Source organism: Pseudophryne corroboree, chromosome 12, assembly GCF_028390025.1.
Source record: "Pseudophryne corroboree isolate aPseCor3 chromosome 12, aPseCor3.hap2, whole genome shotgun sequence".
NCBI classification, from domain to species: domain Eukaryota; kingdom Metazoa; phylum Chordata; class Amphibia; order Anura; family Myobatrachidae; genus Pseudophryne; species Pseudophryne corroboree.
The window spans coordinates 41,883,502-41,905,805 of record NC_086455.1 but is presented as its reverse complement, the minus strand read 5'-3'; the positions used below and the strand labels follow the sequence as shown (position 1 = coordinate 41,905,805).

Below are 22,304 nucleotides of genomic sequence, written 5' to 3'. Positions count from 1 at the left end.
GTAACAATAACTATGTACAAGTATTGCAGACAATCCGCACTTGGGATGGGCGCCCAGCATCCACTACGGACTACGAGAAATAGAATTACCGGTGAGTAAATTCTTATTTTCTCTGACGTCCTAAGTGGATGCTGGGGACTCCGTCAGGACCATGGGGATTATACCAAAGCTCCCAAACGGGCGGGAGAGTGCGGATGACTCTGCAGCACCGAATGAGAGAACTCCAGGTCCTCCTTAGCCAGGGTATCAAATTTGTAGAATTTTACAAACGTGTTCTCCCCTGACCACGTAGCTGCTCGGCAGAGTTGTAATGCCGAGACCCCTCGGGCAGCCGCCCAAGATGAGCCCACCTTCCTTGTGGAGTGGGCATTTACAGATTTAGGCAGTGGCAGGCCTGCCACAGAATGTGCAAGTTGAATTGTGCTACAAATCCAACGAGCAATCGTCTGCTTAGACGCAGGAGCACCCAGCTTGTTGGGTGCATACAGTATAAACAGCGAGTCAGACTTCCTGACTCCAGCCGTCCTTGAAATATATATTTTTAATGCTCTGACAACGTCCAGCAACTTGGAGTCCTCCAAATCGCTAGTAGCCGCAGGCACCACAATAGGCTGGTTCAGGTGAAACGCTGATACCACCTTAGGGAGAAACTGAGGACGCGTCCGCAGTTCTGCCCTGTCCGAATGGAAAATCAGATATGGGCTTTTGTACGATAAAGCCGCCAATTCTGACACTCTCCTGGCCGAAGCCAGGGCCAGTAGCATGGTTACTTTCCATGTAAGATACTTCAACTCCACCGATTTGAGCGGCTCAAACCAATGGGATTTGAGAAAATTCAAAACTACATTGAGATCCCACGGTGCCACTGGAGGCACAATCGGGGGCTGTATATGTAGTACTCCTTTTACAAAAGTCTGGACTTCAGGAACTGAAGCCAATTCTTTCTGGAAGAAAATCGACAGGGCCGAAATTTGAACCTTAATGGACCCCAATTTGAGGCCCATAGACAATCCTGTTTGCAGGAAATGTAGGAATCGACCCAGTTGAAATTCCTCCGTCGGGGCCCTCCTGGCCTCACACCACGCAACATATTTTCTCCAAATGCGGTGATAATGTTGTGCAGTCACCTCCTTCCTGGCTTTGACCAGGGTAGGGATGACCTCTTCCGGAATGCCTTTTTCCCTTAGGATCCGGCGTTCAACCGCCATGCCGTCAAACGCAGCCGCGGTAAGTCTTGGAATAGACACGGTCCCTGCTGAAGCAGGTCCCTTCTTAGAGGTAGAGGCCACGGATCTTCCGTGAGCATCTCCTGAAGTTCCGGGTACCAAGTCCTTCTTGGCCAGTCCGGAGCCACGAGTATCGTTCTTACACCCCTTTGCCGTATAATTCTCAGTACCTTGGGTATGAGAGGCAGAGGAGGGAACACATACACTGACTGGTACACCCATGGTGTTACCAGAGCGTCCACAGCTATTGCCTGAGGGTCTCTTGACCTGGCGCAATACCTGTCCAGTTTTTTGTTGAGGCGGGACGCCATCATGTCCACCATTGGTCTTTCCCAATGGACCACAATCATGTGGAAGACTTCTGGATGAAGTCCCCACTCTCCCGGGTGAAGATCGTGTCTGCTGAGGAAGTCTGCTTCCCAGTTGTCCACTCCCGGGATGAACACTGCTGACAGTGCTATCACATGATTTTCTGCCCAGCGAAGAATCCTTGCAGCTTCTGCCATTGCCCTCCTGCTTCTTGTGCCGCCCTGTCTGTTTACGTGGGCGACTGCCGTGATGTTGTCCGACTGGATCAACACCGGCTCACCCTGAAGCAGAGGTTTTGCCAGGCTTAGAGCATTGTAAATTGCTCTTAGTTCCAGTATATTTATGTGAAGAGACGTTTCCAGGCTTGACCACAAGCCCTGGAAGTTTCTTCCCTGTGTGACCGCTCCCCAGCCTCTCAGGCTGGCATCCGTGGTCACTAGGACCCAGTTCTGTATGCCGAATCTGCGGCCCTCTAACAGATGAGCACTCTGCAACCACCATAGCAGAGACACCCTTGTCCTTGTCGACAAATTTATCCGCTGATGCATCTGCAGATGCGATCCGGACCATTTGTCCAGTAGATCCCACTGAAAAATTCGTGCATGGAATCTGCCGAATGGAATCGCTTCGTAAGAAGCCACCATTTTTCCCAGGACTCTTGTGCATTGATGCACAGACACTTTCCCTGGTTTTAGGAGGTTCCTGACGAGTTCGGATAACTCCCTGGCTTTCTCCTCCGGAAGAAATACCTTTTTCTGAACAGTGTCCAGAATCATCCCTAGGAACAGCAGACGTGTCGTCGGGATCAGTTGGGATTTTGGAAAATTCAGAATCCACCCGTGCTGTTGGAGCACTACTTGGGTTAGTGCTACTCCGACCTCCAGCTGTTCTCTGGACCTTGCCCTTATCAGGAGATCGTCCAAGTAAGGGATAATTAATACGCCTTTTTTGTATGTACAGGTTCAGAGATTTCAGATTTAGAATAGGTCTTACCGAGCCGTCCGGCTTCGGTACCACAAATAGCGTGGAGTAATACCCCCTTCCCTGTTGTAAAAGGGGTACCTTGACTATCACCTGCTGAGAATACAGCTTGTGAATGGCTTCCAATACCGTCGCCCTGTCGGAGGGAGACGTTGGCAAAGCAGACTTTAGGAACCGGCGAGGGGGAGACTTCTCGAATTCCAACCTGTAACCCTGAGATACTACCTGCAGGATCCAGGGGTCCACCTTCGAGTGAGCCCACTGTGCGCTGAAATTCTTGAGGCGACCCCCCACCGCCCCTGAGTCCGCTTGTAAGGTCCCAGCGTCATGCTGAGGCCTTTGCAGAAGCCGGGGAGGGCTTCTGGTCCTGGGAAGGAGCTGCTTGCTGCAGTCTCTTACCCTTTCCTTTGCCTCGGGGCAAATATGAATGTCCTTTTGCCCGCTTGTTCTTATAGGAACGAAAGGACTGCGGCTGAAAAGACTGTCTTTTTCTGCTGGGAGGTGACCTGAGGTAAAAAGGTGGATTTCCCGGCTGTTGCCGTGGCCACCAAATCCGATATAGACCGACCCCAAATAATTCCTCCCCCTTATACGGCAATACTTCCATATGCCGTTTGGAATCCGCATCACCTGACCACTGTCGCGTCCATAAACTTCTTCTGGCAGATATGGACATCGCACTTACTCTTGATGCCAGAGTGCAAATATCTCTCTGTGCATCTCGCATATAAAGAAATGCATCCTTTAAATGCTCTATAGTCAATAAAATACTGTCCCTATCCAGGGTATCAATATTTTCAGTCAGTGACTCCGACCAAGCCACCCCAGCACTGCACATCCAGGCTGAGGCGATTGCTGGTCGCAGTATAACACCCGTATGTGTGTATATACTTTTTAGTGTATTCTCCAGCCTCCTATCAGCTGGATCCTTGAGGGCGGCCGTCTCTGGAGACGGTAACGCCACTTGTTTTGATAAGCGTGTGAGCGCCTTATCTACCCTAGCGGGTGTTTCCCAGCGCGCCCTAACCTCTGACGGGAAAGGGTATAATGCCAATAACTTCTTTGAAATTAGCAGTTTTCTATCGGGGGTAACCCACGCTTCATCACACACTTCATTCAACTCCTCCGATTCAGGAAAAACTACAGGTAGTTTTTTCACACCCCACATAATACCCCTTTTTGTGGTACTTGCAGTATCAGAGATATGCAAAGCCTCCTTCATTGCCGTGATCATATAACGTGTGGCCCTACTGGAAAATACGTTTGTTTCTTCACCGTCGACACTGGATTCGGTGTCCGTGTCTGTGTCGACCGACTGAGGTAAAGGGCGTTTTACAGCCCCTGACGGTGTTTGAGACGCCTGGACAGGTACTAACTGGTTTGCCGGCCGTCTCATGTCGTCAACCGACTTTTGCAGCGTGCTGACACTATCACGTAATTCCATAAACAAAGCCATCCATTCCGGTGTCGACTCCCTAGGGGGTGACATCACCATTACAGGCAATTGCTCCGCCTCCACGCCAACATCGTCCTCATACATGTCGACACACGCGTACCGACACACAGCAGACACACAGGGAATGCTCTGATAGAAGACAGGACCCCACTAGCCCTTTGGGGAGACAGAGGGAGAGTTTGCCAGCACACACCCAAGCGCTATAAATATATAGGGACAACCTTAAATAAGTGTGTTCCCCTTATAGCAGCTTAAATATTATTAATATCGCCAAATAAGTGCCCCCCCTCTCTGTTTTTACCCTGTTTCTGTAGTGCAGTGCAGGGGAGAGCCTGGGAGCCTTCCTAGCAGCGGAGCTGTGTAGGAAAATGGCGCTGTGTGCTGAGAATAGGCCCCGCCCCCTTTTCGGCGGGCTTCTTCTCTCGGTTTTTCTGAAAACCTGGCAGGGGTTAAATACATCCATATAGCCCCAGGGGCTATATGTGATGTATTTTAGCCAGAATAGGTACTTTTCATTGCTGCCCAGGGCGCCCCCCCCAGCGCCCTGCACCCTCAGTGACCGTTGGTGTGAAGTGTGCCGAGAGCAATGGCGCACAGCTGCAGTGCTGTGCGCTACCTCATGAAGACTGAGAAGTCTTCAGCCGCCGGTTTCTGTACCTCTTCTCTTTTCGGCATCTGCAAGGGGGTCGGCGGCGCGGCTCCGGTGACCCATCCAGGCTGTACCTGTGATCGTCCCTCTGGAGCTAGTGTCCAGTAGCCTAAGAAGCCAATCCATCCTGCACGCAGGTGAGTTCACTTCTTCTCCCCTAAGTCCCTCGTTGCAGTGAGCCTGTTGCCAGCAGGACTCACTGAAAATAAAAAACCTAACAAAACTTTTTCTAAGCAGCTCTTTAGGAGAGCCACCTAGATTGCACCCTGCTCGGACGGGCACAAAAACCTAAATTGAGGCTTGGAGGAGGGTCATAGGGGGAGGAGCCAGTGCACACCACCTAGTGGTCAAATTTTAAATTTTGTGCCCTGTCTCCTGCGGAGCCGCTATTCCCCATGGTCCTGACGGAGTCCCCAGCATCCACTTAGGACGTCAGAGAAATATATATATGTTAGGCAACAGAAGATCAGAGAGAGGTCTTTAATACAAAACTATTTTTACTTATACATTTAAACTACATCCACTGCAAAAAATGTATGCACATTACAAGCAAGTTATTTGTACATAAAAAAAAAAAGTCAATATAGTTACATACATAATTAGTATGTCATATTGCACATACATACATACATACATACATAGAGGACCAAGTGCACATACCATAAGTGGAATACTAAACAGTTACTTGCATTACAGAAAAAATATAAAAAAGACAAGTTGCAAGATTTCACGGACAGTTACTGGATTAATGTCTCTACATAGTACGGAAGACTAAGGCACCTTGATAATTCCCTGCCAAGTAGCCTTTTTTTTTTGGAGGTAAACAAAACACAGCTGTATGTTTGTGTCTGAGACTAGGCTTTGAGTTTCACTCAAAATACTGTTTGTATTGATATACTGTACATTTTCCTGACAGCAGCTGCAGGAGGAAAAGAAAAAGAAAACATGTGAAAGACAAGCCGAACAGCGGGCCACAGTGAGCGCTCTTGGGGGGTCATTCCGAGTTTTTCACTCGCTAGCAGTTTTTAGCAGCCGTGCAAACGCTAAGCTGCCACCCTCTGGGAGTGTATTTTAGCTTAGCAGAAGTGCGAACAAAAGGATGGCACAGCGGCTGCAAAAAAAATGTGTGCAGTTTCAGAGTAGCTTCAGACCTACTCAGCGCTTGCGATGACTTCAGACTGTATAGTTCTGGATTTGACGTCTCAAACACGCCCTGCGTTCACCCAGCCACGCCTGTGTTTTTTCGAACACTCCCTGAAAATGATCAGTTGACACCCAGAAACGCCCACTTCATGTCAATCACTCTGCGGCCAGCAGCGCGACTGAAAAGCTTCGCTAGACCTTGTGTGAAACTACATCGATCGTTGTAATATTACTTTGCGCGTGCGTATTGCGCCGCATGCGCAGAAGTGCCTTTTTTTTTTACCTCATCGCTGCACAGCAAATGAATGCAGCTAGCGAACAACTCGGAATGACCACCTTGGTTAGCTCCATGCTTGTAGTTTCCAGCAGTCACCAACCCCATAAGCTGTGCATGCAACACTGGTTTTTGCTGCAGATGTACTACACACCTGGCCTAGCCAACCTGTGGCTCGCCTATTGTTGGGAAACTACACAACCCAGTATGCCCTGCCACAGTTTCAGCACTCCTTAACAGCTAAACCAGTGCATGCTGGTAATTGTAACAGCTGGGGAGTTACAAGTTGGCCAGGCCTGTACTTCATAATGCTGGATGCTTGGAGAAACAGTTTCATTTTGTAAAAAAAAAGTATTTCCTTGCCACAGAACTATAAAAAGCAAAACATTAAAACAATCTTTCTACAGATGTGTACTCGTATACATCTAGGCCCAGTACGCCAAGCAGCGTCAGATGCCAGGCACGAGTGAGCCACCAGATCCTGTGCAACTCTGCCAGTGTTGGGCGTCTTTTTGCTAAAAATTAGTCTAAAGGTGCGTACACACTGGCCGATATATCGCAGGTCCATCAGCCAGTGTGTACGTGCGATATGTCTGAATGCTGTCGTTCACAGACATATTGCATCGGCCCTGAGGCACAGCAGACGGCCAGTATATGTGTATATATATATATATATATATATATATATGTGTATGCGCATTGTGCTGTGTGTGCGGGTTGTCAGTCAACCGAGCATACACTTGATGCAGACGCCGGCGGTGAATGGCAGCACAACTGAGCGGGTGCATGTAAATGCCCGCCCAGTTTGTGATGTCAGTCCCCAGGGATCGAGCAGTGTGTATGCACAACACACTGCCCGGTCCATCTGTAGATATATCTGCAGATCAGTTGATCTGAAGATATATTGACAATTGTGTACCCAGCAGTAGATGCAATGCAAATTAGACACACAGTAGACTGTTCTGATTAATTTGATAAGAGGCACTTGTACTGTGGGAGACTAAAGGGCCCTATACATTTGTCGATTTGCCGCCGAGCAGGCCGACGGCAGATACGGCCGACCCAGCGGTCGGGGGGGGGCGCAGTGAAGTTTCTTCACTCCCCCCGTCACCTGGCTCCATAGAAGTGCAGGCAAATATGGATGAGATCGTCCATATTGGCCTGCATGCACAGGCGACGGGGTACCAGCGATGAACGAGCGCGGGGCCGCACATCATTCATCGCTGGTGCCTCCACACTCAAAGATATGACGGTATCTTGTTCATTAACCACTTAACTGGCATGGTCAGATTTCATGCAACTGCGCCGTCCCACCGTGTCACCCCGTTTTTGACGAGGAGATCCGTTCTGCAGATGTGCATAATATAATGTTTAAATATTTTAAAAAGTACCTTTTCAACTTTATTAAATAGATTTTAAAAAACAATGTTGTTAATGCTTTTGAAGGGAAAAATCGTCAGTTAAGTGGTTTTAATGAACGAGATCGTTCATATCTTTGACTATTATCGCCCAGTGTGTAGGGCCTTTAAAGCTGGCAATACACCTTGTCCAATCTGGCTAGCTGGAATGAAAAACTGAATATTTGCTCCAAAATGCCAGAAAAGAAAAAAATTATCCATTTGATTTAACCAATTTGTCTGTATTACCGTTTCTTGTCACTTTTCTGGCATTTCAGAGAAAATGTTCAGTTGTCATTTGCTCCCACACATTACCAGATTTTCGTTCCAGCCAGCCAGATTGGACAATAAATCTTTAGGTGTATGGCCAGTTTAAGTCTATGTACAGATCACAATGGAAAAAAAAAAAAAAAGCTGCTGCTGCTACATTGTAGCACTTCATATACAATCAGAGATTCCGTCGCACACAGATATACAAGTGTCACATATAAAATGAATCAGCATAGTCCCTCGTCTGTCCTAGCTACATTGTGTTGCGACTTGCACACATTTTTGGCAAAAAAGATGCCCCATACTAGCAGAGTCTCAGGGGACCTGGCGCACAGAGAGGGGCTTTTTGCCTGGGTATGGGTCATTGGGTAGACAACTTAGGTCGACAGTCATTAGGTCAACCATGGAAGGTCGACATGGTCAATGGGTCGACATGGTGTTTTTGGCTGTTTATGGTGTCGTTCTCTGTAAAGTGACGGGGAACCCAAATTAGTACACCGTGTCTCCTCGCATGGCTCGCTTCGTTTGCCATGCTTCGGGCAAGGTTTACCGATCCAATCGTAGTCCCCCCAAAAAAATCCAAATAATGAAAGGAAGAAAAAAAACCGTGAAAAACTCATGTCGACCTTTTGACCGGTCGACTTAGTGCGTGTCGACCTAACGACCGTAACCCCTTTGCCCCGACTCCAGCAATGATGTATGGAGGACACGTCTGTATATATAGGTTCACAAACATAGGAGATCCTTAGGAACTAGGATGGTGAATACACTCTAGAACGAATGTATAAGTATGTGTTATAGTAGATGTATGCATACATCTACTATACGTAAAGTCCTAGAAGTTGAATTTGTAAACTTTAAATTATTGGTATCTGGTATATGCACAAAAGATGGATAGAAAAGAGTTACATAGCTATGCCAAGATGACGGCTGCACATGGAAAACTTAATAGCTTGCAATAGAAGAAATCGTGACGGCCAACCTCTACAACGGAACCAGTAATTAAGATGCACAAAAATAATGAAGTATTGTATAGAGAAATCCAGTCTGGACAAATTCTGTTTTTCTCTTAAGAAACTTAATGTAAGTAATATTAGTACGATTTGTACATTATAACAGCACGGAAGGGCAACTATTCTAACCACAATTTTCTACCGGTGGTAGCTCAATTATAGCAGAAACAAGTTGTCCGAACCCAAGATGTGATGTTGGAGGGAAAAGGATAAATATTGCATTCATACAAAAAAATAAAAAATAAAATAATAAACAAAAAAGTACAGGCTCTGTATAAAAATAAATACTTCAGATTAGTGTAATCCTAGAAAGAGTTAACATACATAGCTATACATAAAATAGTCTCAATACATTTCTCCTTATTGGAATAAGAATACTTTGTCTTTCTCCAAGTATGGCTTATATGCGGAAAGGAAATACGTAACCGTTTCAGAAGTCATTATTGTTTGAATACAGTTTGCCTGTTCAGTATATCACTGTATGTGGTTTACCATATGCACCATATTGAAAAAGAACGTTTCAGTGCAGTGAGCATATTTTATAAAAAGTCGTACCGCATTCAACACGACCGTTGATGTCAACTGTTTGTAGCAACTACATTATTCACCGTGTTGAGCAATTTTCTGTCACTTAAGCTTCTTTTTCGTTTTCTCCCCAAGAACAAGCTAGATCATTTCTGTTCTAATTAAGAAACCTGCATCAACTATAAAAAAAATAATAAATCGTTTCCACGGGAACTATTCATAGTTTTGAGTTTTTAATGAATTGAAACTTAACTATATTGATACTTCTAGTATAGCTGGAACATTGATCTAATTTAACATGCTAAATGGGAGCTATGATTTGTGGCTTAATTTACAGATTAGCCAAAGATTAGTTCGAGAACTTTTTCCTTTCTGTATAACGAAAGTTGGCTTCAAGATTCCACAAGAATCTCTACAATATGATCAATCTCATTGAGTTCTGCCTTGCAATGGATTGGTGCCACAGCTTGAGAAGATAAAGTTTCCAGCATTTCACAATGGCCCAATTTTGAATTACCCATCATCCCCGTCAGTACAGTATCAAGGTCATAGTATGAAGTGTCAACTTCAGAAAATAAGTCATCCATGGAGTTTGCGTTTCTATTTTCCAAGGTTTCGAATATGTGGTCTATGGATTTTTGGAGATTTGCCCTATTTTCGTGCGGGTTTTCAACCTCCCAAAAGGTGGCTGATGAGTTCTGTAACCCTTTTACTGAAGTGTCAGTCGGTAGTTCAGAAACCACCTCTGTTTCTTGCACTTCCAATTCTTCACTGTAGGTGATGTAGTTGTCATCGATAGGTTTTTCTTCATCTTGCTCCTTAGAGGAACGGCAGAGAATTTCTGTGGAAACTAGACGATCCAACGGAGGATCACTTTGTTGTTCAAAAATCTGCCAGCTGCCATCTTGGGTCATTTCCTCCTGTATCTGTCTGACTGTGTTGGCAATGAGCACTGAACGACAGAGGTTAGGTTCTACCAACATGTGGCACAGTTGAAGCTTCACTAGGGACATGTCCAATAGCGACTGGCGTTCTAGAGTGTAAGACGGAACAGCTTTCAAGTCGGCCAGGGGCTCATCGATTTCTTCTGGGTCAAAGCACTTTCTCTTAATTCCTCGAGTAAACATTGTGTCCTGCGAAAGAGGTAAGACAGGATGTAAAATAAGGTAAAATGAACCCTTCCATCCCCACAAAATAAAAAAACAAACACTTTAAAAGATTGATAGCTCATGACAGGCTAATGAACTATTAAAGCAACTAAGAAAATGTAGCCGGATACATCAACACACGCGATACAGAGATACAAGTCCTAACATTCGCACGAAAAATAAAAAGTTGCATGGCTTGGCCGCATAAATAAAGACAGGCTGTCAATGCAAATCACAACCACTTAATTTCTAAAATAAACGTATACCTCTTGCGAAGGCAATTACAATGTTTTCTTCGTGTGTGTACTGCGTCACATTGTAGTATAGAAAAGTGGCATATAACTTTGGTCCTGTCCATTTCTAGGCCAATGACAAATAAAGTCTGCACTGGAGAATGCACTGATGCTTTAGAAATTCTTGATCCACTGCACAATTAAGCACTATGGATGGTCCTCAAATGAGAAGAGTTTTTAAATGATAAGGCATCGGGGAAGGCCAGAGTCTTAACTCTGCACTCTACAGAAAATGAAAATATACCAGTTAGTGCAATATTCCTTGATCACAGCATATGTTGGAATAAATAAAACACACACACACACAGGGTGATTGATACAAAATAGAAGACATGTAATCTTGGGAGACCTACGGGCATAAAGTCAAAAGGTAACATTATGAGAACCTGGGTGCTGATAGCAAGTTACAAATAGCATTGACTATCTAGGATTGTTATTACAACACTTGTGCGATCATCATATACATTTGTTGCCTTGGACAGGTCTTCAGCAATTAGTAACATTACTTATGATATACAAATACCATTTGGGTGCAATTTTATCACTTTGGATTTTGCCCTCTCTGCCAAATGAATATAACCTGCACCTAGCATATACAGCCATTGTGGGAGCAGAACCAATATTCAGCCTATCCAGTCACTAGGACATGGGGCACAAATGCCTTATCTCTCAGTGACATCATTGGATCTTCCTGAATAGATGGGCTGCAGTCCTGAATATCAGGAGGCACGTTTTTGTATAGCTCAACTCCTAAAATACCACAATATTCAGGCAAAGTTTTACGTTTAAAAGGCACTAGAATATACTTGCAAACATTCAAGTTTTCAGGCTAGAGAATCCCTGTTTAATCGCAGCTGCTATCTGTGGGGTGCACGGGAGCCATAGGAGTAAATGATCCCAGAGTCCGCGTGCTTTACAAGTGACAGTGGGGCAGGTGTATAAAGCCTGGAGTAGGGATAAAGAAGTGATAACGCACCAGCCAATCATTATGGACTTGAAAAATGACAGTTAGTAGCTGATTGGCTGGTGCGTTATCACCTTCCACATATCACTGGTTTATCACTTCTTTATCCCTTCCCCAGATTAATACAATCTGCCCCACTCATTGTCAGTGTGTGCTTGAAAAGTGCAGGCACTCCGAGAAAGGAAAAGCCCTAATGTAAACAGAGAAATTTTAAAAAATAAAATACAAATCACAACTACAGGAGTCCTTCATCATTTACTCCTCTCTACTGAAGTATGCCATTTCCCCCATATTGGTATACTCACCCACCCCTAGCCCTCTCTGCTGGGGTTGTTGCCAGGCAGCTGTGGCATAAGCAGGGAGCAGTACGTGCTAAAGCCCTCCAACGGAACTACTCAGGTGTATGAGATGGGTGAGATCTAATTCTTATATTTCATTTCATGACAGGTGTGGGCTCTAACATAATAAACAGGTGGCAAATCATAAGCAACAAACGGATTTATTTATTTTTTTTTAAATGTAAATATATATATATATATATATATATATATATATATATATATATATATATACACACACACACACACACACATTTAGAGATTAAATAAAAAAAAAAAAAATGTATTTGCCACTTTCCACAAATGTAATAACAATGTAGGGCAGATTTGATTTTTGTGTAATATTTTGTATGAATCACCCCCAAGGAATCAGGCTGCATGTGACAGATCAGTCTACTTTTCCTTGAAAATATAAATACAATGGGTGGTATTCAAATGATATATCACGCCTAATCTCCTTTCTAAAGTGAACCCCGCTATTATGCATATCGTGCTCATAGTAATCAGGTTTAGCTGCGTAAAGGGTTGGGTGCCCTCGCTATCCCAGGGTTAGCAAGCTGAAATGATTATACCACACCCGTCAGCAGAAACAGAACTGGTGTGGAAGGGGGTGAAAAGAATTGAATACTACCCAATGTGTTGCATGATACAGGATATCACTGGGGAGGTCTCCGTTTGTGTAAGGAACACATGTAACATGTTAATTTAAGTTTTATTTACCCTGCACAGAAACAAAATAACCCACCCAAATCTAACTCTCTCTGCCCATGTTATATATGCCCCCTTGCAGTGCACATGGGGGGTCATTCCGACCCGATCGCTCGCTGCAGTTTGTCGCAGTGATCGGGTCGGAACTGCGCATGCGCCGGCGCATGGCAGCCGTCGTTGCCTAGCGATCGCCTCCGAGGCAGAGGCGGTCGCTGGGCAGGAGGGGCTGGACGGCGGCGTGGTCCGGCCAACGCAGGCGTGGCCAGACCGTTGGGGGAAGGGGGGGCCGCAGCGGCTGCGTGACGTTTTTACTCCACAAATAGCTTTTGTATTTGTGCGGAGGGGTGGGCAGCCGGACTGACATGCGGGGCAGACTAGCCCTGTGCTGGGCGTCCCCCCGCATGTCAGGGAAGATGATCGTAGCTGTGCTAAATTTAGCACAGCTACGATCAACTCGGAATGACCCATTGTTTTTCCCAACTGATAACAAATTTGCTGCTGCGCTCAACTCTGAATTAGCCTCTAATGTCTGATAACATAGGGGGTAAGGACAGTCTTTCAATGGTGTTACAGGACGGGAAGTCTGCTGTGTGCAGAAAAATATCATCCTCCACAAATATCCAGTTCAGATAAGGTCCTGAAACCTTCACACAAAGGATTAGTAGCTCTTGTATATCATTTGTATTTAAGGTTTAGCCGGCATTTAACATACATCACTCCAAATGACATTACTTCGCAACTTCCCCCTATTCATAAAAGGCAACCCATGACCGGGAAGCTGCACTTGGCAGTTAATACCATGAAAGGCTGCGGTTCTTGGACAAACCAGAAAATGATTTTTATAAAGTTACTAGGAGCCGACGCCGCTGTTAAATATATGCAGGCATGGGGAACACATGACTGGGTGGCGCTAGCAGGGTAACTCTGATAAAATGGGGATTCCAGCTGTGATAAGCAGCTTTTATGCCACAGAGCCCACATTCAGGAAATACTGCACAATAAACTATTAGCAATGTGAAGTATGGTATTTTTGGATATTTTGTAACAAGGTGACTGAACGAGCAATAACCCAGCTCAGAATTTAGTATACCTGTCACTGGGATTGGTGCTGTCCTCTATTGCCCAAGTAGTGTAGGCAGTTCTTACAGGAGCACTAATCAGCCTTTCAGTTCTCTAGGGGACATCAATGGCAGTGCCCAGTGCTCCAATGATGGGCCTGCATGACAAGACTGCATCTTCATAATATTGGCTTGGCTCACTAAGTGACCACCAGTACTCTATGTGCCTCATGTAGAATCGGACATGCTATTATTTCTTGGATGCCTTATGCTTAAGCAGGCGGAGTAAGGGAATGGTCTCATTAAGACCAGTAAGGGCAATCATGGCTAACTTTGACACTCCAGCTGTTGTTGAACTACACATCCCAGCATGCCCTGCTACAGTTTTGCTATTTGGCTATGCTAGAACTGATGCAGGGCATGTTGGGATGTGTAGTTCAACAACAGCTGGAGTGTCAAGGTTAGCCATCACTGAGTAAGTGAATGGTCTCATTAATAAGACTGAGCTAGGCCAGAGGAGCAGCCTTTCTTGCAAGCGCTTGCCCCCTAACAATACTAAATATGCACCAATTTTCAGCCGCATTAGCGAGATACCGCATTGGGCAATTACTTCTTCAGCCAACAGGGCATAATTTATTTGCATTGTAGCTATATAATTGTCTATTAGCATTTCTTACATTTTAACTCCTTCGCTGCTGAAGCTCTTCCCACGCCTGTACAGAGCCTACCCCACTTTTTGGGTTGGTTACATGCTAACATCAATACTTTTTTATGTACTGCCTATACAAATTATACCTTTTTTTTTTTCTTCTTCATCAGAAGACTTAACATTTTTTATAAAAACCCCACTAGTCTGCTAGGGTATTCGGTCTCTAGATTGACAAGACTTAGGTCAACAGTGTCTAGGTCGACCACTATTGGTCGACAGTAACTAGGCCAACAGGGTTTCTTGGTTAAGCGGTCGACATTAGAGTCACATTTTTTTCTCTTTTCTTTTTTATTTTTCATACTTTACGATTCACGTGGACTACGATTGGGAACAGTAACCTGTGCCAAGCGCAGCGAGGAACCTTGCCCGAAGCATGGCGAGCGAAGGCGGTGCACTAATTGGTGTTCCCGGTCACTGTACGGCAAAAAAAAAGAAAAAAAAAAAAAAAAAAGATTAAAAAAAACTCATGTTGACTTTTTGACCTGTCGACCTAAACGATGATGTCGACCAATTGTGGTCAACCTAGACACTGTCGACCTAAGTGTGGTCAACCTTCAATACCACACCCCTTACTAATGCTCCTTTCACATCACAAATGACCAAAGTCGAGGAGCAGTGTGTAAGCGCCAAAGTGAATAACCCGGGTCGAGCCACCATGCATTACAACACGGCTTAAACACGGGTTGGACCCAGGTCGTTGTGCACTGTGAAAAAGCCTCTAACCCGGGATTCAGAAAAAGGTGCTGATTGGCTGTTCAGGTGTCTTCTCAGAGCAGTCCCCAGTCTCTCCTTTTATTTCCTTTGAAACCTCATCAATGTGAGCCAGAAATGTCCATTTTAAATCACATCACAGTGTCTAACATGGGTGACCCGAGTTTAGTGTGAAAGGTACCAACCCATGGAAACTGCAACGTGAAAGGGTCTGAGCCTGCTTGGACCCAGGTCCGACCTGAAAGTGGTATTAGCCAGACACGGCAAATAAAATCTGCCCAAAATGGACAAAAGTTCACCTTTTTCGAAAAGAAAAAAAAAAAAAGGGATTCTACACACAATTTCTCATAATAAAAAGTGGACTTGAAAATCTATTGTTTCTATGGTTTTTTCTCCCATATTGAATGAAGCTCAGTGTGTAGGAACGAGATGTAGACCAGCAAAGCATATCATTTTAAAAAACATAGAATACAGAAGAGTAACCATTTTCATTCCACACCACATGGGGTAGATCCAGGCATTAGAATCCCCCAACCCCTCAGCTCTGGAAAACATAATGGGGCAGATGTATTAAGCCTGGAGAAGATATAAGGAAGTGATAAACCAGTGATAAGTGCAAGGTGATAAAGGCAGCAGCCAGTCAGCTCCTGTTAATTTACATATTGGAGCTGATTGGCTGGTGCCTATATCACCTTGCACTTATCACTGGTTTATCACTTCCTTATGCCTTCTCCAGGTTAATACATCTGCCCCAATGTTTTCTGTAGAGTTGGATGTCATTATAGTGTGGCATACAGCCGCACGTAACATGGGTACACTAAGTAATATAGCGCCCATTCCAGCATACCGCTGATATATTGCAAGCCTGTCTGTGGTTGTGTACACCTGGCTGTCTCAATTACATAATTCCCAGACATATTGCATCGGCTGTGCAGCACAGCCAATGGCCGATATATCTAAAGCTATTTTGGCACATCTGCCAGTGTGTACGGCCGGTCTGCCAACCTCCGTACACTTGCTGCAGGAGCTGACGTCACAGCTGGGTGTCCTGACCGACACATCGAGCCGTCGACCAGGAAGCGTGTATACTTACCTGAATAGGCCATTCTGTCAGCGTGACGGCAGGCCCGCAAACATGTTTGTCTGGTGTGTACCCAGCCTTACTCGCACTGCGAGCTTACTCGTGGCTCTTTGAGCCCAATAACTACTAAGTGGGCACATAATTTGAAAGAGGGGAACCTGTCAAATGAATTCTCCCAAATTAATATATAAGCCAGGACGGGAGTGAGTTTTCTACAATGTAGAGCAGGCATGTCCAAACTGCTGCCCTCCAGCTGTTGTGAAACTACATATCCCAGCATGCCCTGACACAGTTTTGCTGTCAGAGAATGCGAAAGCTGTGTCAGGGCATGCTGGAATGTGTAGTTTCTGAACAGATGGAGGGCCGCAGTTTGGACACACCTGATGTAGAGAGTTACTATCTGGTGATCATACTGATCAGCAGACAATTACTATTAAGGAGACACAGTTTGGACGAGGGACACCACCTGTTCTGTAGGTGCCACGTTGGGGAATTTTCTATGTCCGCCCAAAATTTTTTTTTAAATAATCAGTGCATTCATACACTATAAGTAAGATAATCTAAGAGCTGTATTCAAGCAATAACCACATGTGGAATTTTCACCTCACATAGCGGTATCTGCCCTCATAGGCAGATGTGCATGCAATTTCATTTAGTGTATGTCAGACATCAATCTGGCACACGTGTGACGACTGCTGACCTGGGCGCATCCAACTGTGCACATAACGGTCTTATCAGACACATGTCACATGTGTATCACGTTAAATGCATCAATATCCACAGGCCACAAATACACTTAATAGAAAATTAATCAAAATGTCACATTCAATACTCTAAACAGTCTGCCTTATACAGAAATGTAAAAAGCAGTCAGTATAATACCCAGCTATATATTCCTAGTACTTCAGACCCAGAGTGCATCCGGGTACCCCCAGTTCAACCCCCAGACTGCCATTACACAAATCTGTTTGGCGTGTGCTGCTGGGTTCAATTCTACTCTCCAGATGTAAACTTCTGAAACGAATAATGAGCACTAGTGTAATATATGGAAAAGTAAAGATAGAAGAAAAAAAACGTAAAACACAAAATACCATTAAAAATCAATACCAGCACACAAGTGTTTATAGGTCTTTAGGAGGGCACTTAGTGGGTAGATCAGTGTTTTTCAACCACTGTGCCGTGGCACACTAGCGTGCCCTGAGCAGTCCCCAGGTGTGCCGCCATAGAAGCACAGCCAGGCCCGTCAGTGTTTTGCCGCTACTGAGGCCCTGGAACGATCAGTACTGGTGGGCTTAGTGGTTGCAGAGCCAGTTCTAATTTTGGGCCCGGCCATTGTTGGGCTCTTCTGTCTCAGATGTGGCTCAGGCGTTACATATGGAGAAGCTGCGACATGACATCCTAGGACACGCAACTGCACCATGCATCACCCTTATATTTGAGTGTGCCTTGGCAATATTTAAATCTTGTTCAGTGTGTCGCGAGTTGTAAAAGGTTGAAAATTTCTGGGGTAGATGGTTATACACAGTCCCAGAGCAAGTGACCCTAAGCTTACCCTCTGTCTTTCCTGGTGGTCGGGGAGGGTCCTCTGGTTATTCCCAGGCAGACGGTTGGTAAGGAACTCCTAGCCCACCAGGAAAGGGACAGGGTAAGCTTAAATACACACAGCACAGACAGCTCATCTTCTATATAATGCAAACTTCTCCTGTCCGCCCATCACAGCAGTGGGAAGTGTGTGTGGCAGTGCAGGGGTCTCATTGTGCATGGTTGTTAATAATAATAATACCCCTGACACTGTATCCTTGCTCTGGAACATATGTGTAGTCTGGAACATATGTGCATGTATGTTTCTCACTGGGCCCTGCTCTGCATGACAATACATAACCCCCACTCCCAATATCAGGCTGCCCCCTAGCACACATGCCATGTGCACTGGCCACAGATCAGATGAATGCAGCAAGCAGCAGCAGGGAGCTGAGTGGGCGGGGCCTCTCCAAGTGACGTCACCACATAGCTGCCCGATGACTAGAGAGAGGGACGGCGCCATTTTGTAGCCTATTGTTACAGTGTCCCGTGCGTCCCGTCAGCCAGCGGGTTACACACGGAATGACTTACACATAACGTCCGGTGTAGCTGCCAGCTACCGGGGCCTCCGCAACCCGACTGGAACGCCTCACGCTCGTCATACAGCCTACCTCCCTGTTCCGGATCACTTACCGAGTTGTGTCAGCCCGGCTCCGGGGAGAGCGGCATACACTCGGAGGGGTCACGGCGAGCTCGTAGAACCGGAATCAGGCGCTAGTTCTCCTCCAAACTAACGAGCAGGGACCCGGCGCCGCCTCTCTCTCCCTCACCTCCTCCCGCTCTCTCTGCTGCCGACACTGGGAAAGCGGCAGCGGCTAGCTCCGCCCTTCCTGTGGCAGGGGCCGGCGGCGTGTTGCCACGGAGACCCCTGTCCCGCCCCGCTCTGTGATTTGTCCTCAGGAGGAGGCACAAGGTTCGAACCTTAGCAGCAGGGACACTGCCATAGGGAGTAGGGACAGTACTGTCATTGTGCTGCTCCCTGTACACTGCTGCTGGGGCTCTGTGACTGACTGCCCCTCACAGTGCCCCCCTCATTCACCTCTGTGTCACACCTCTCACCCGCCACATAGCACAGGGAGGTGTAACTGGGTGACTGCCCCTCACAGTGCCCCCCCTCATTCACCTCTGTGTCACACCTCTCACCCGCCACATAGCACAGGGAGGTGTAACTGGGTGACTGTCACTCACAGTGCCCCCCTCATTCACCTCTGTGTCTGACCTCTCACTTGCCACATAGCACAGGGAGGTGTAACGGGGTGATTGCCCCTCACAGTGCCCCCCTCATTCACCTCTGTGTCACACCTCTCACCCGCCACATAGCACAGGGAGGTGTAACTGGGTGACTGTCACTCACAGTGCCCCCCTCATTCACCTCTGTGTCTGACCTCTCACTTGCCACATAGCACAGGGAGGTGTAACGGGGTGACTGCCCCTCACAGTGCCCCCCTCATTCACCTCTGTGTCACACCTCTCACCCGCCACATAGCACAGGGAGATGTAACTGGGTGACTGCCCCTCACCTCACAGTGCCCCCCTCATTCACCTCTGTGTCACACCTCTCACCCGCCACATAGCACAGGGAGGTGTAACTGGGTGACTGCCCCTCACAGTGCCCCCCCTCATTCACCTCTGTGTCACACCTCTCACCCGCCACATAGCACAGGGAGGTGTAACTGGGTGACTGTCACTCACAGTGCCCCCCTCATTCACCTCTGTGTCTGACCTCTCACTTGCCACATAGCACAGGGAGGTGTAACGGGGTGATTGCCCCTCACAGTGCCCCCCTCATTCACCTCTGTGTCACACCTCTCACCCGCCACATAGCACAGGGAGGTGTAACTGGGTGACTGTCACTCACAGTGCCCCCCTCATTCAGCTCTGTGTCTGACCTCTCACTTGCCACATAGCACAGGGAGGTGTAACGGGGTGACTGCCCCTCACAGTGCCCCCCTCATTCACCTCTGTGTCACACCTCTCACCCGCCACATAGCACAGGGAGATGTAACTGGGTGACTGCCCCTCACCTCACAGTGCCCCCCTCATTCACCTCTGTGTCACACCTCTCACCCGCCACATAGCACAGGGAGGTGTAACTGGGTGACTGCCCCTCACAGTGCCCCCCTCATTCACCTCTGTGTCACACCTCTCACCTGCCACATAGCACAGGGAGGTGTAACTGGGTGACTGCCCCTCACAGTGCCCCCCTCATTCACCTCTGTGTCACACCTCTCACCCGCCACATAACACAGGGAGGTGTAACTGGTGACTGCCCCTCACAGTGCCCCCCTCATTCAGCTGTGTCACACCTCTCACCTGCCACATAGCACGGGTGTCGTACGGTATGGCGGCGCTCGGGCTCCCGGCGCCCAGCATACCGGCGCCGGGAGCCCGACCGCCGGCATACCGACAGCGTAGCGAGCGCAAAGGAGCCCCTTGCGGGCACGGTGACGCGCTACGCGCGCCACACTATTTTATTCTCCCTCCAGGGGGGTCGTGGACCCCCACGAGGGAGAATAGTTGTCGGTATGCCGGGTGTCGGGATTCCGGCGCTGGTATACTGTGCACCGGGATCCCGACATTCGGCATACAGAAGACCACCCCAGAGCACAGGGAGGTGTAACTGGGTGACTGCCTCTCACAGTGCCCCCCTCATTCACCTCTGTGTCTGACCTCTCACTTGCCACATAGCACAGGGAGGTGTAACGGGGTGACTGCCCCTCACAGTGCCCCCCTCATTCACCTCTGTGTCACACCTCTCACCTGCCACATAGCACAGGGAGGTGTAACTGGGTGACTGCCCCTCACAGTGCCCCCCTCATTCACCTCTGTGTCACACCTCTCACCCGCCACATAGCACAGGGAGGTGTAACTGGGTGACTGCCCCTCACAGTGCCCCCCTCATTCACCTCTGTGTCACACCTCTTACCTGCCACATAGCACAGGGAGGTGTAACTGGGTGACTGCCCCTCACAGTGCCCCCCTCATTCACCTCTGTGTCACACCTCTCACCCGCCACATAGCACAGGGAGGTGTAACTGGGTGACTGCTCCTCACAGTGCCCCCCTCATTCACCTCTGTGTCACACCTCTCACCTGCCACATAGCACAGGGAGGTGTAACGGGGTGACTGCCCCTCACAGTGCCCCCCTCATTCAGCTCTGTGTCACACTTCTCACCCGCCACATAGCACAGGGAGGTGTAACTGGGTGACTGCCCCTCACAGTGCCCCCCTCATTCACCTCTGTGTCACACCTCTCACCTGCCACATAGCACAGGGAGGTGTAACTGGGTTACTGCCCCTCACAGTGCCCCCCTCATTCACCTCTGTGTCTGACCTCTCACTTGCCACATAGCACAGGGAGGTGTAACTGGGTGACTGCCCCTCACAGTGCCCCCCTCATTCACCTCTGTGTCCCACCTCTCACCCGCCACATAGCACAGGGAGGTGTAACGGGGTGACTGCCCCTCACAGTGCCCCCCTCATTCACCTCTGTGTCCCACCTCTCACCTGCCACATAGCACAGGGAGGTGTAACTGGGTGACTGCCCCTCACAGTGCCCCCCTCATTCACCTCTGTGTCTGACCTCTCACCCGCCACATAGCACAGGGAGGTGTAACTGGGTGACTGCCCCTCACAGCGCCCCCCTCATTCACCTCTGTGTCTGACCTCTCACTTGCCACATAGCACAGGGAGGTGTAACGGGGTGACTGCCCCTCACAGTGCCCCCCTCATTCAGCTCTGTGTCACACCTCTCATCCGCCACATAGCACAGGGAGGTGTAACTGGGTGACTGCCCCTCACAGTGCCCCCCTCATTCACCTCTGTGTCACACCTCTCACCTGCCACATAGCACAGGGAGGTGTAACTGGGTGACTGCCCCTCACAGTGCCCCCCTCATTCACCTCTGTGTCACACCTCTCACCTGCCACATAGCACAGGGAGGTGTAACTGGGTGACTGCCCCTCACAGTGCCCCCCTCATTCAGCTCTGTGTCACACTTCTCACCCGCCACATAGCACAGGGAGGTGTAACTGGGAGACTGCCCCTCACAGTGCCCCCCTCATTCACCTCTGTGTCCCACCTCTCACCCGCCACATAGCACAGGGAGGTGTAACTGGGTGACTGCCCCTCACAGTGCCCCCCTCATTCACCTCTCTGTCTGACCTCTCACCCGCCACATAGCACAGGGAGGTGTAACTGGGTGACTGCCCCTCACAGTGCCCCCCTCATTCACCTCTGTGTCTGACCTCTCACTTGCCACATAGCACAGGGAGGTGTAATGGGGTGACTGCCCCTCACAGTGCCCCCCTCATTCAGCTCTGTGTCACACCTCTCACCCGCCACATAGCACAGGGAGGTGTAACTGGGTGACTGCCCCTCACAGTGCCCCCCTCATTCACCTCTATGTCCCACCTCTCACCCGCCACATAGCACAGGGAGGTGTAACGGGGTGATTGCCCCTCACAGTGC

At 47.9% G+C, this 22,304-nt stretch overlaps 1 protein-coding gene across 2 annotated transcripts; it reads right to left on the bottom strand.

Moving 5' to 3' along the window:
* Positions 1-7,823: 7,823 nt before the first annotated feature.
* On the bottom strand, positions 7,824-18,730 carry CDCA4 (cell division cycle associated 4). 2 transcript variants are annotated; one of them, XM_063947399.1, is made up of 3 exons: positions 18,468-18,730; positions 10,658-10,907; positions 7,824-10,376 (listed from the first exon to the last, which is right to left on the bottom strand). In XM_063947399.1, exon 3 carries the CDS (start codon positions 10,368-10,370, stop codon positions 9,636-9,638), a length of 735 nt encoding a protein of 244 aa, XP_063803469.1. In that variant the 5' UTR covers positions 10,371-10,376; positions 10,658-10,907; positions 18,468-18,730; the 3' UTR covers positions 7,824-9,635. The 2 variants fall into 2 exon arrangements, with proteins under 2 accessions (XP_063803469.1, XP_063803468.1); XM_063947398.1 differs by lacking the exon at positions 10,658-10,907 and having other exon boundaries at positions 18,468-18,729.
* Positions 18,731-22,304: the final 3,574 nt, after the last annotated feature.

Excerpts from the sequence above, each read along its gene's own strand:
- CDCA4 (XM_063947399.1), bottom strand. The coding sequence starts at position 10,370 with ATGTTTACTCGAGGAATTAAGAGAAAGTGCTTTGACCCAGAAGAAATC.